This window comes from Cydia fagiglandana, chromosome 20 (assembly GCF_963556715.1).
Source record: "Cydia fagiglandana chromosome 20, ilCydFagi1.1, whole genome shotgun sequence".
Lineage (NCBI taxonomy): Eukaryota > Metazoa > Arthropoda > Insecta > Lepidoptera > Tortricidae > Cydia > Cydia fagiglandana.
The window spans coordinates 14248135-14262794 of NC_085951.1; the positions used below are offsets into that span (position 1 = coordinate 14248135).

General features: G+C 45.6%; 1 protein-coding gene across 1 annotated transcript in view; it reads left to right on the forward strand.

Annotated features, from left to right (window-relative positions):
• The window catches only part of LOC134674657 (prestin), a 53370-nt gene that overhangs the window by 31891 nt on the left and 6819 nt on the right, over window positions 1–14660 (forward strand). Inside the window, exons 13-16 of the mRNA XM_063532776.1 lie at window positions 7240–7403; window positions 8383–8463; window positions 9256–9379; window positions 13912–14112. Of these exons, the coding sequence (XP_063388846.1) occupies window positions 7240–7403; window positions 8383–8463; window positions 9256–9379; window positions 13912–14112 (570 nt within the window). The remainder of the gene's footprint in view (window positions 1–7239; window positions 7404–8382; window positions 8464–9255; window positions 9380–13911; window positions 14113–14660) is intronic.

Sequence of the window (14660 nt, forward strand, 5' to 3'; positions counted from 1 at the left end):
TCAGATATCCGATGTGGATAGGAAACATAATAATAATTTTATTGGAAGGTAAAATTTTTATATTATGTGTTCCGTACTCCACATCGGATATCTTCATTGAGACCTGTTTATTATCTCCTGGTGGCGAGTTAGCGGGCGCGCAAGCGATAGGGCTACACCTACTGTCATAGAACTCAGAGAAAGAATAAATATGTATACACCATATTGCAACCCATGAAATCACAGTGACTCGTTATAATGTGAATTACAGGAAATTGAGAATTGAAATTGTAATCTCAGGTTCGAATCTGACGTTAAACTGGTTTAAGAGAATTCTCATTCGAAATCGCATCCGATCCGCAGAATCTCGGCGAGTCATGTTCCCAATTAACATAAGCGAAAATATCGCTAAGTGAATAGCTTTCCAGCCAATTTAGTTATTAAGTACATTGTGGATCAAAAGCAATCGTAGGCGAGGCCGGCTTGGATGAGACTGTGGCTGAAAGAAATAAGCGAAGTGTCCCCTAACATTTTGTGTAATTCTCGCAAGGTGACGTACCCAGACTACCTACTTATACTGGGTCTATACTTTATTCCGGAGCTTCTAAGAGTCCAGTCGGTAAGACACGTTATCTGGTTTAGAGCCGAATTTCGGACACAAAATAATAGCGTTAAAGTTATCTATGTAATTGCCCGGGCTACAGTGTAGTAGAGTAAGGTCATTGACCCTGCGGCCTGATGCTAACAGCAAAAGTGCGGCAGCTATTCTATCGTACTTCTTCTAACGTACCTAACGTTGTAAGGCTATTTAAATTAGGGCAAGTAGATGTCTCGCGTCCCAAGCTGGTGCTTTGGGAGGCGCTGGTCTCGTTAATGGCGTTGGAAGAAGGCATAGTGTCCGATAGTGGTTCATACACAGCACTTGTGAGAGGCTTATGAACGAGTATCGTTCTGAAAGCTAACATGGATAATAGAAATAGACGTCTGAGATAGCTCGCTACTTCACTGGATAGAGGTACCTGGCAGTTGATCTTATTTTTGATGCACCATAAAGATCGTTTCTACATTGTGGCCGTACATGCAGCCTAGACAAGGGGACGATCTAGGGGCTCCCGTTACTGTTTTCTATACAAACACAGTACCGGAATCGGGAATATCCGGTTCTTCCATATTAGTGAGACAGTGACAGTTGCGTTTCGTTCGCTACGTAGCGTTAGACCTTGGCATGTTATATGCATGCGCCAGTCACGCCAGTAGCGGACGTCACTCCTGATCCCGCCAGCTCGGTGTTGGAGCGTCCTATCTGACAGGAGCTACGCCTCATTCTTAAGGTCGTTGACTCGTAAGGGAGGGCGGTCTGACGTTGTGTTCACTAGGACCGCCAGTAAATTGCAAGCTTACCACAGCTGCTTTAAGACTCCTTATCACGCCGTCGCAGTACACAGACTAGGCTGGGAGGTGGAGACATCCATGCCAAGTCTCACAGGAAGCTGTCAAAGGTCGTGGTAGCAGTTCAATGAGTCTGTTAAGAAATACCGTGGCACAGTGCGAGGGCTCTCGAAAGCGGAGGCCGGCCAACAATAAGGCGCCTGTCAGGCGAAGACAGTCTCGGCGGCTGCTGGGCGCAGCTGCCACTCGGGCGCGCAGTGACTTCTTGATAAACCGTCGCCCTCGGGGGTTGTACCGACCTGGCAAGTAGCAAGCAACCAGCGCGACCTGTAGACGATCTGCTGGCATCAGCAGTTTTTGCGACAGCCGTAGTAACGGAAGGGATGTAGTGTCGCCGTCGTTTTATGTATACTGTACCGGTGCGGTTGTATGTTTACACTTCTGTCGTCAGCGCTGCAGATGCGGCCCGTTAACGGTTACTCTTCGCTGAAAGGGCCTTACCTCGTACATTGTCTACCAATATTGGAGATTGTAACGGACTGCTTGCATAAGATGAGGAAGAAAGTGGTGCGAGGCTTTCGGCAGCTCCGTGTTGCTGGGGACTGCGAAGGCTTCACCTTCCTCCATGAACTAAAGTTTGCGAATTTGAGACTGAACAGAAGGCATTGAGTCTCATTTCTGCGAGAAACTCTGCAGCAAGGCAGGCCTGTATGTCGCGAAAAAGAAAACTTTCAATCGGTGTGTTGTGCCGCGTGTCCCACGTGATGTCTAGGAGCGTGATGGTCTAATTCGCTTTATCCGAAGAGACACCCTATATCGAGTTAGTATAGGGCATCGAGTTAGTAGCATGCTCTTAAGGAAATCGAACTGATGAAATCAAGTCTAAAATCGATTTTGGCGCTTTGCGTAACAAAACTGTTTCGATAAAGTCGAATACAGACAGATGGAAACTGCTGGAGTCCTCCTGGCCCCTTTCTCTTAGCACCGGAAACTCAAGCTTGTTCAGGCGCAGCGGGTTTATTTGTCCCATTTTGTTTATTATGGCTTTTCGCACGAGTTCGTCTTTGTAAGACGGAACTTAAGCTGGAGAGCGCGAGCAAGCAGAGATAATTATGTGAAGTCTGCAGACATTTTCGATGCCTTTCACCTCGGTTTCGAGCGGTCGCACAGGGCCTTGTCGCTAGCTGTTCTCCGGTTGGACCACTCCATGGCCTCGAGAAGTCGTAGGAACTTCGAAGCGACACAGCGAAGTCGATCAGCACCTTTATGAAGCCCGAGAACACGACGTATTTTCCTCTGAGTATCGACATATCTTACCGCTTTCAACTCCGGGCAGTCGAGCCGCGCTAGGACGGGGCTCTTTACGACCTTGTCTGCCGTCGCCGGAGGATTCTTTAACCGAAACCAAGAGCTTAGCGGTCTGTTCGTGCTGTACCATACCATACCTATACCTGCACCACAGCTATAGGCGCCTGCGTACCTCAATGGAACCATGTGGACAGGACAAAACTGATACTGTGGCGCCCAGCGAGCAAGGGACGACATCGTCGTAGTTGCAGCATCGGTGGACAGCATCGGCGTGATTGTGGCAACCGCCGCCGCTCGGGAGGCAACGGTGCGTGAAGCTAGGGGCGCCATCGTGGCGGCCGGCTCGGGGGGGGGGGGGGGGGGGGCACCGGTGCCTGAGGCCGGGCGGCTCATGGCGGCCGCCACTGGTTCGGGAAGCGCTGGTGCGTGAGGCGAGGACCCATAGTGGCGGCCCGCTCTAGAGGCGTTGTCGCGTGAGGCGGGCGGCTCCATCGTGGCGGCCGCCGCCACCGGCTCGGGAGGCGCCGGTGCGTGCGGCGAGAGGCGCCATCGTGGCGGCCAGCTCGGGAGGCACCGGTGTATGAGGCGGTCGCCGTCTGGCTGGCTGCTCTGGGAGGCACTGCTGTGAGGCGAGAGGCGCCATCGTGGCGGCCAGCTCGAAAGGCGCCAGTGCGCAGGTGGTGGTGCCATCGTGGCGGGCGGCATAATCGTGGCGGGCAGCGCCATTGTGGCAGCCGCCGCCGCCGCGTCGATGCGTAATGCGAGAGGCGCCATCGTGGCGGCCAGCTCGGGGGGCAGGCGGCGTCATCGAGCGGGCGGCACCATCATGGCGGCCACCGTCGCCAGGCTCAGGTGCGAGAGGCGCCGTCGTGGCGGCCAGCTCGACAGGCGCCGGTGCGCGTGACGGACGTTACCGGCACGGGAGGCGCCGATGGCTATAGGCTCGTAGCTGCACGCATCATCACGGCGACGCTGTTGCCCTCGGCGGTGCCATCGTGGTGGCCACCACCGGCGCGTAGGTCACCAGCGACGTCATGACGGGCGGCAACCAACGCGGCGATCGTCGCTGTACTCGTAGCATTTCCACTGCTTACACGTAACTTACCTTCCTTCCGCTCGAGCAGTCGGGACGCAGAAGCGGTCCGCCTTCACCTTGGCGCGATCCACCCGCGATGCGCCCGCAGCTGCAGGAGCGGGCGTGTGACGTCTCGCAGAGCCACGCGGATCTCTCGGAGTCCCGCTGGACTGGAAGCGACCGCACCGCAACTGCAGCAATAGGAGCGGGCGTGTAACGTCTCGCGGAGTCCCGCGGACTGGAGGCGTCCGCACCGCAACTGCAGCAATAGGAGCGGGCGTGTAACATCTCGCGGAGTCCCGCGGACTGGAGGCGTCCGCACCGCGACTGCAGCAACAGGAGCGGGCGTGTGACGTCTCTCGGAGTCCCGCGGACTGGAGGCGTCCGCACCGCGACTGCAGCAATAGGAGCGGGCGTGTGACGCCTCTCGGAGTCCCGCGGACTGGAGGCGTCCGCACCGCGACTGCAGCAACAGGAGCGGGCGTGTGACGTCTCTCGGAGTCCCGCGGACTGGAGGCGTCCGCACCGCGACTGCAGCAACAGGAGCGGGCGTGTGACGTCTCTCGGAGTCCCGCGGACTGGAGGCGTCCGCACCGCGACTGCAGCAACAGGAGCGGGCGTGTGACGTCTCTCGGAGTCCCGCGGACTGGAGGCGTCCGCACCGCGACTGCAGCAACAGGAGCGGGCGTGTGACGTCTCTCGGAGTCCCGCGGACTGGAGGCGTCCGCACCGCGACTGCAGCAACAGGAGCGGGCGTGTGACGTCTCTCGGAGTCCCGCGGACTGGAGGCGTCCGCACCGCGACTGCAGCAACAGGAGCGGGCGTGTGACGTCTCTCGGAGTCCCGCGGACTGGAGGCGTCCGCACCGCGACTGCAGCAACAGGAGCGGGCGTGTGACGTCTCTCGGAGTCCCGCGGACTGGAGGCGTCCGCACCGCGACTGCAGCAACAGGATCGGGCGTGTGACGTCTCTCCGAGTCCTGCGGACTGGAGGCGTCCACCGTGGCCCGCAGCGTCGCGGTGTCTCGGAGTCACCTTGGACGACAGCAGAAGACGCGGCGCGCGCGGGCGGGGGCGGGCGCCGGACCCGCGCCCCCGCGCCGGGGGACGGGGCGCCCCGGTCGCGCCGCAACTAACAACACGAGGTACTCCCAGGCTACTGCCTGAGAACCCTCCGCGAGTGTCGAAGTAACTTCTGAACGCCAATAAAATTAGAATATCTTAAACTGGCTCACCGGATGGTTCGAGACAATTCAAACCTCCTTATCAGCGAAGCGCGGCACCCGGCAGCGGCGCGCGCAGGCCGTCCGCCGCCGCGCCGCCCCCGCCGCCGCGCCGCCCCCGCCGCCGCAGGCACGATGACCGCACGTTCCCTCTCCGATGCGGAGCGACTTGTTACCACTTGTTAACAAAAACCACTGACGCACTTCCTACTTCGATCTCGAAAATGCGAGTTAACGGTAACGATTTTAGCAGCATGGAATGTGAAAATTAATTTAGCAAGAAAAAAGTGGGTAGAATCGAAAAGCACCGTTCGATGACTTCGATCGCGAGACCGCCAAAAGACTAATAGTGGCGATCTCTGCCATATCTCACTATTTAATCGACCGAGCTTTGGATCGGAAATGTTAAAGCACCATGCTGCAAAAATATACGCAAAAAATATTTGCGGACCATCGGTCAAGACGGTCGACGAAACAATGACATGGCGGCGGCGAGTAGCGGGAAGCGAGCAACGGTTCGCAGGAAGTGGAAGCGGAACTACGTCACGGCGTGGGGCGGAGCGACTACATAGACGCTAGCGGCATCATTGGTCAACGATCGCGTTACTCTCTCAATGAAGATATCCGATGTGGAGTACGGAACACATAATATCAGTTCGGCTAATTTATTCTCATCATTATCGCATCTTGTTATCACTTCAGTCCAATCTATAGACTCGAGATGTTGTCCAAAATGGACCTTATTTGTGAGAGTATAAGATCGTCGAGGCAGCGGCTCGTGTTTGCTCGACGAAGTTCTAGTAATACCGGTTACTTGCGCGCAGTGGTCACTGAGGAACGTTATCGCTCTGTGCACGGACACACTGTCACGGCAGATATTATGGTACGCGTGATCCAAAAGTGTAGATGACGTAGGAGTAGTGCGTGTAGGGAAACCTACATGTTGAGTGAAATTATTAGCGGCCATAATGTCTGTTAATGATTTTTTGTAAGTCGATTCGTTTAACAGGTCTATGTTTACGTCACCGACTATAAGCGCGAAGTGACCATTGTCGTTGATTTTGGTCAATAGATTTTCGAACAGCTTGAGATAGTCTGAGTGACTGGTTTTATTTGAGTGATAAATCCCAGTAGACGGCCGCTGTAAGGCTCCATACAAATTATTTTTTAACACTGTCAAATTTCACATTCAACAATCCAGTAACATATTGACGCCGTACAGCTCTATCTAATTCAGCTGTCAAAGTCGGGCACGATTTTTTCTGAAATTACTTATAGTATTTTTCAAACTCGATGGGTAGGATAGCCGTCATTTCAATACAATTTCGCGAGATTTGACGTTTCTAGGTTATAAATATGGAGATGACACCTGTCATCCTACCCATCGAGCTTGAAATCGTCGGGTGACAAGCAAAAGTCACTAAGTACTATCAAAAAATTAAAGTAACAACGCACTTTATTACACTTGTAACACGGTTTATTGTCCAATAATTTCAATGATGTTAGTTAGTGGCTTTTGCTTGTCACCCGACGAAATTTACTATAAGCTTTTGTACTGATATACAGTGTGGAAAGATAAGTCGGGCCCTGGAGGGAAACTATCTTAAATCCTTAACCTGGCTCATTTTACTTAAAGGAGACATTCCTTTATTAAAAAAAAAAACAAAACTGCATTCAAAGATTTTCTAAAACTCGCTTGCCTCGCCCGGGACTCGAACCGACTAAAAATTCCAAAAAATAAAAACTCGCAATTTTATTGTACTATTCGATACAGTTAATGTTAATGATAACATTTCTCCAAGAAACATTAGGTCTTACACTCGTCTGTCGTACAAAATATCCATAAAATCTAATATTTAGTACTCAAGATTTTTTTAGACAAGCGAAATTGAAGAAAAAACGTCTTTGAATGCAGTTTTGTTTCTTTTTAAAAATAAAGGAATGTTTCCTTTAATTAAAATGAGCCAGCTTAAGGATTTAAGGTAGTTTCCCTCCAGGGCCCGACTTATCTTTCCACCCTGTATATCAATTTTATTTTTTAACAAACAGAAACGTCTGCGTACGATGCTATCAAGCTTAGAATAAATTTAACAGTGGAAAAATTACTGTCTTGGATGAGACTCGAACTCAAGTGGTCGTGAGTTCAAGTCTCAACCAGGACAGTAATTTTTCCACTTTTAAATTTATTCTAAACTTGATATATATCCAGTGTGTGAGGTTTTAACTTTTTATATGTGCGTTATGTGTCTATTTTTTTTTATTATAGGCGGGCGCCAAAACCAACCTAACGCAAGTAGTGAGCGCGCTGTTGATATTGTGCGTCCTGCTCTTCTTAGGCCCGTTCTTTGAGGACCTGCCCCGCTGCGTGCTCGCCTCCATCATTGTGGTGTCTCTAAAGGGGATGTTATTACAAGTTTTGGACCTTAAGAGGTACGTACTTTGACCTTTGGGACTTAATATTGAGAGAACCTAATCAGTTGCATAACTATAGGATGGCATATTGGCAAAATGCCATGGACCCCTGGCCCGAGAGAAGGCCCAATTAGACTGGGGGCCCCCAATGCCCCCATTCGATAAAGCCGGGAAAAATTGCGTGGGGCCTAAGTTGGTTACTTACACCACTGGATCTAATCCCTGTTACAACTGTTTTGTGTATCTATATGTAACTCTAAAGGAGTCATTATTTATTGCTCAATTAGACAAAAGTTAGATTTAATGCCAGAACATATTGATTACCAGTCAGAGGGCAGTTACAATTTTGGTGCCGTGACCAGGATAAGTAGCCTTTTTTTAAACCTACGTTTACTAAACTAAAGAATGCAATTTGACATACATAGTTCGTCTGTAAACTACATACTTACATAAATATATTCGACATAAGTTTGTGGCGTCCCGTGCGTAAAAGGGCCTTGCCGCGTAGCCAAGATGCCAATCGCTTACGCTCCGAAGCGATCGAAACGTAACTGTCACTGTCGTACAATACGAAAGAGTGATAGAGAGACAACGAAAAGCTTTACTTTTCGTTGTCGAAGCGATAGCAATTGTAACCTTGGCTAGGCCGGCTTATGCATAAGGACTTTGGCTAGGCCGGCTTATGCATAAGGACTCTATAGGCATGGAGAGTCACATTCATTCTGGGGGCCGGTTTTTGAAATTCGACCACTAGATTTCGTGTACTGAATGATATCTCCACTACTAGGCGTTTAAATTCTACTAATGGAATTGAAATCGAGTGGTCAATACCACTAGATACCAAATTTCGATCGTTCGATTTCAAAAATTAGCATTTCGGCGTGTTCCACCGATTTTCGAGTGACGAAATCGAGCGATCGAAATTCAAAAATCGGCCCCTGCTTTTCTTCTTTCATTTTTAGCCTAGTTTATGTAACTATAAATATATTTGTTTCAGGTTCTGCTACCTGAGTAAATTGGACGCAGCCGTCTGGCTTATTACCTTCCTCATGACTACTCTCGTCAACATCGATTATGGGTAAATTTTCCATTTCAATGGGGTTGGCCGGTCAAAGTATTAAGCAGATGGCGCCATCATAGCTTGCCCTGTCAATCCCTAGAATTGTGTCAAATTTTTTTTAATGCTTTGGATGCCAGCTATTTAAGCCAAATCTCATAGAAAAAGGGGCAAGCTATGACGGCGACATCTATGCAAACCTTTGACAGTTGCCAACCCCATTAAATGTATTGTAATTTAGTTCAGGCACGAAGTTATTTGTTATTATTACACATGGGTGATGTTAAATATATTTCTAAAAAATCACTCGACATTCTAAAAAGGCGATCCGAAATTTAAATCAGAGTTTAAAACATTTTACATACAACATTTTTATGGTTTTTAATTGTAAAGTTAGTTACTTTAAGTATAAGTACATAAATACCCCCTTATTCATAAACCCACTACAAACCTCAATTAGCTAATAATCGTAGGTCTTTATCTGTCATTTTGACTTATGAATTAGTAAGAAAGGGATAAAACATATTATAAACGCCGTTTTATAAACGCAGCGTACTACGTAGGCGAAATCACGCGAACGCGAAGCGAAGCGATGCGGCGAATCCTTTGATACCTATAGAAGTGTCCTACGTCGCGAACGCGAACGCCTTGGGCCCGCCGCGCCGCGCCGCGTCGCGTCCGCGAGTTATTCGCTTACGTAAGACGCAGCGTAATCCTTTATGAATAAGTTGGATAATATGTTGTTGTTGTTGTCTTATGACACCCCAGAGGACCCTTCACAAGTTGGATAATATATTGAATATTATATTTTAGGTTAGTAGCAGGTCTATTAGCGAGTGTCGGGGCGCTGTTCATTCGCTCTCAGAAGCCCTACACCTGCCTGCTGGGCCGCGTGCTGGAGACAGACCTGTACCTGGATATCAAGCGGTACCGAGCCGTAAGTCAATTTTTTGGTATACTATTTTAATAATTATCTGAGATCAAGGAAGTGCCGCTGCCGTAGTACCTAGACTTTCACACATCTTTTCTCGAAGTGAAAGAAAATGTATGTAGGGGGAAGCGGGGCAGCTTGGTACACCTTTTTTTCAAATTGATTTAAGGCCCCAAAATTAACTCAAAATACATTCTTTTTGTACTTAGTAGATGATAAATTTACTAAGGTATACAAAGTATATCTTTTTTTGTTAAATTTATGGGCAGTAAATAGGTCAGGAAATGAATGCTCAAAAAACGTTGTAGAGGGAAATGCTAGGAACACAATTTCTGACTCCGTAACTTTGTTTGGACTAGTTAGGAGGTGAACATATCAAAAGTCCCCGGCTGTAGCCCCGGTGCTGGTGGGTAGAGGGGGGAAAGAAGGTCGAATTTTTCGGTTTTTCATTGATATCTGGGAAACTTTGCGTCTTAGCGACATGACTACTAAGACAAACCGAAAGCTGATAAAATTAGTTACAAGTTTTATCCAGTCAAGTTTTTCGATATCTTGAATAGTTTTTGAGATACCCGCTCTTGAAAGTTTATTTAGGGATTTTAATTTTATCTTGATATCTACATCAGTGAAGCTGTTAGGCCATGTTTGGTATCATTTTCGTATAAATCGGGGATGCTAAATTCATTTACGGTATCACATTGACACTATTTCGATGTAAAACCAAAATTTAAAAAAACATTTTTTTAAATCCCTCTTCACGCTCAAACCGCTGAACCAATTTCGTTGAAATTTGGTATAGAAATAGTTTCAGTCTCGACACAGGACATAGGATAGTTTTTATAACCAAAAACATCTTTTGAGGGTGTGAAAAGTGGGGTGTAAGTTTGTATGGGGAGTCATTAATCGCTGAACCGGTTTAGATGAAATTTAGGTTGGTATACATCTGTGATTTAGATGAAAATGATACCAAACATGACTTCAAACCTTACCTTAAGCAGTATTAACCTCAGGAATTCAGTTTCGTCGACGAAGTTGAATTCCCCCCCATACTCCATTTCACAACTTTAAAGGATGATTATAAAGATAAAAAGTATCTTATGTCCTGTCTTCGGACTCGAAATATCTGTACACCAAATTTCAATTAAATCGGTTGAGCGGTTTAAGCGTGAAGAGGAATTTAAAAAAAAAAGGTATTTGTTTAAAGTTTATATGTTTTTTCTGAGGAATGGTGTCAATGTGATACCAAAAATGAATTCAGTACCCCCGATTTATACGAAAATGATACCAAACACGGCCTAAGAGCTTCACTAATGTAGATATCAAGATAAAATTGAAAGCCCTAAATAAACTTTCAAGAGCGGATATCTCAAAAACTATTCAAGATATCGAAAAATTTGACTGAATAAAACTTGTAACAAATTTTATCAGCTTTTGGTTTGTCTTAGTAGTCATGTCGCTAAGACGTAAAGTTTCCAAGATATAAGTGAAAAACCGAAAAATGAGACCTTCTTTCCCCCCTCTACCCCCCAGCACCAGGGCTACGGCCGGGGACTTTTGATATGTTCACCTCTTAACTAGTCCAAACAAAGCTACGGAGTCAAAAATTGTGTTCCTAGCATTTCCCTCTATAACTTCTTATTGTTTGGCCTAAAAAGAGATACATGGATTTTAACAAAAAATGGGATTTATTCAATTGTGCCCCACCTGCAGGGCACTTTGATACATTGCATGGGCCACTTTGATACATCATTTTGGGCTACTTTGGCACATGAATCAAAGTGCCCCGTAAGTGTTTCAAACTGCCCCGCAGAGCACACGTTACAGGTCATCTCAGTTAGCTGACGTAGTAAACGTTTTAAACATTATAAAACGTCCATTAAATGCGGTGCTATAAGAACATACTACAGTTATTAAGCAGGTGCACTAATACTACAATAAAAAGCTTTTAATGAAATCAGTGTCATTTTTTGACATAAAGCTACTTAAGTTGTTTTATCTTTTCTTTGTCAATTTTCTTTCATCATTTATTATAAATATACTATTAAGTATTACTTTAAAATAATCAGCTAACTTTATTACTGAATAAACGTACTTATCGCTCATTATGATTTTCATCCGATAAAGTCTAAAATTTCGCACCAGAACACGATAAAAAAATCATAATTTATTTACTACGCGACCGTGGAAACACGTTTTCACGCACCAAGCGACAGCGGCTGGAAGGACAAATGTGCCACTCACACATACAAAGCCATGTTTTAGCATTGTAGAAGGTGAAAATAAGTTTTTAGTTAAGGAATTAGTGTGGGTGTTCAAAACTGCCCCTTGTGCCTATCTGCCCCGCTTCCCCCTAAAGCCTAATCAGGAATATATGATCCTATTTATGGACAGCTTACCCTTCTATTCGGGTATCTGACGCAACCTAACGAAACTATCCTATATATATATATTGGTTTAATGTGACTGCCGTCAAAACATTACACAGAAACTGTACTATCAGGAGCCGACATTATACACTTTATTTGAGTCTAACATATTTGTTATAATTTTCACCAAAATAAATGTAGGTATTATATACCCGATGTTGCCAAAAGTAGAAGAGACCGTAAAGCTCGCACTGTCAAAAAGTGATCAGATTTAGGGTCGGTTGCACCAAACTGTTACGAACGTTAAAGAGTTCGCTAAATTTTTATGTATGGAAAGTTTCATAGTAAAGCCGCGGGGCGCGCCGGCTGACGATGATCAGTCTGTCAAATGTGGTTGGTGCAACTGGCACTTAGGGTCGGTTGCACCAAACTGTTCGTATCGTTAATATAAAGAGTTCGCTAAATTTTTATGTATGGAAAGTTTCATAGTAAAGCGCTGGGGCGCGCCGGCTGACTTTGATCAGTCTGTCAAATATGGTTGGTGCAACTGGCACTTAATGTTGAGCCAAGCTTCTAATTCTCCACGCCCTAACCCTACAAGCCCTAACTTCACAAAATCTATACCTTCCTTAGTCAAAATATGTTGCTTGGCAGATTCATAACACTTACCTCTCGAAAGGGTGCGTTTAATACAAAATAAAACACAAATTCAAACCAACTATAATTTATCATTATCATTACCCACCATTCCCCTACTAGCCATATCCAACTCCTCCTCTCTTCTGACCATGACCAGAAAGAATCCGACCGCGTACATAACCAGCCAATATATAGCTAGGCAGACGACCCATCTGTACATGTCCAACACACTGACTTCATAGTCTAAGGAGTATGGGTACTTTTTATATGGGAGTAGACGCATGGCGAATGGTTACAGATACTTATTCTTATTCTTTCTTGAATATTATATGAAGATATTATTCTTTTATACTAGTTACAGGTATTGTTCATCTTCTTTCTTGGTTAGATGAAGATATTATTCTGTTTTCTTTTATACTAGTATTAGTTTTTGATTATTTTTAGAGGAATAAGTAGGAATATTGAGTTCTCTTATTATGTAGAAATTTTGATTACGCTTGAGTTTCGGTTTTTTTGTTGATATTTATCTGTAATCCTGTGATATTTTTTTGGGATGAGATAAATGTTTAGTTTATGTTGGTTTGTTTATTTTGTTTTGACATGTTCTGACATTTAAAAGTTTATTTTTTGATTGATTGACATACATAGATAATAATATAATTATTTGTTTAAAAAAGTATGCGTTTCTTGCAATCGACATGTAGGTCGATTAATAAACTCTTCTCCCAAGTCATAGACTAGGAATCCTCTGCGCCCGAGTTTAGAGCAATTATTTCATGCAACCGATGATGCCAAAAATGCGGGGGTGCGCGGGACGAGGTGAGCGAAATCCTGTGCCGTGATTGGTCCGTTCAAAGACACGGACGTCACACAAAGGCACTTCCGACTCGAACATGGAGTAAAATTACCGTATGCGTGACAGAGGGGGTAGCGCGACTATGCTCAGTCTGAAGGATGTTTTGTCTGTGTCCCAAATATCTTTCTCTCTCTTCTCTTCAAAAGTGCATAGAGTGATTATGCAGTTAGGTATACAGTTACCTGCAATAACATGTTACACAACGAAGGTCGCAAAAATATCTGACACGATCTTATTTTTAGAGCCATAAGATCGTGTCACATATTTTTGCAGCCTTCAAAGAGTGTATGGATTCTAACACAAAAACAAATAGAGTAATTCATAATAATTCATAATTTATTGCATAATAAATTATGAATTCTATTTTAAATTCATCATCATCATCATATCAACCAGAGGACGTCCCCTGCTGGACATAGGCCTCCCCCAAAGAGTGCCACAATGATGTTATGATGATTTTAAATTATGTATTATGTTATGAAATATATTAGTTAGACCAAGATAAGTCTGCAACAATTTTGATAGCACACCCAGTGCAAGTGTTGTTTTAAATGTCAATTTTCTATCGAAATTATGACGTATAAATAACACTTGCACTGCGTATGCTATCAAAATCGATGCAGACTTCTTGATCTAACTACCCATATAATATAACCCAAAATTTTCTGTTATTCAAGGCTGAAGAACTCCCCGGAATCAAAATATTCCACTACTGTGGGGGCCTCAACTTCGCCACCAAAAACCTCTTTCGGGAGACGATCTTCCGCAAAGTTGGCTACATGAAGCCCATCGACCTCACACCAGAGGACCAAGACAGCAACAATGGCACCTTGAGCAAGAGCGAGAGCTACGTGTGGGACCCCAGTATTGGGCAGAAGGTAGGGCATTACAGATTATAAAAAACAGATACTTTAGCAAAGTTGGCTACATGAAGCCCATCGACCTCACACCTGAAGACCAAGACAGTAACAATGGGACCTTGAGCAAGAGCGAGAGCTACGTTGGGACCCCAGTATTGGGCAGAAGGTAGGGCATTACAGATTATAAAAAACAGATACTTTAGCAAAGTTGGCTACATGAAGCCCATCGACCTCACACCTGAGGACCAAGACAGCAACAATGGAACCTTGAGCAAGAGCGAGAGTTACGTGTGGGACCCCAGTATTGGGCAGAAGGTAGGGCATTACAGATTATAAAAAACAGATACTTTAGCAAAGTTGACTACATGAAGCCTATCGACCTCACACCTGAGGACCAAGACAGCAACCATGGGACCTTGACCAAGAGCGAGAGTTACGTGTGGGACCCCAGTATTGGGCAGAAGGTAGGACATGACAGAGTATTATAAAAAACATATACTTTAGCAAAGTTGGCTACATGAAGCCTATCGACCTCACACCTGAAGACCAAGACAGCAACAATGGGA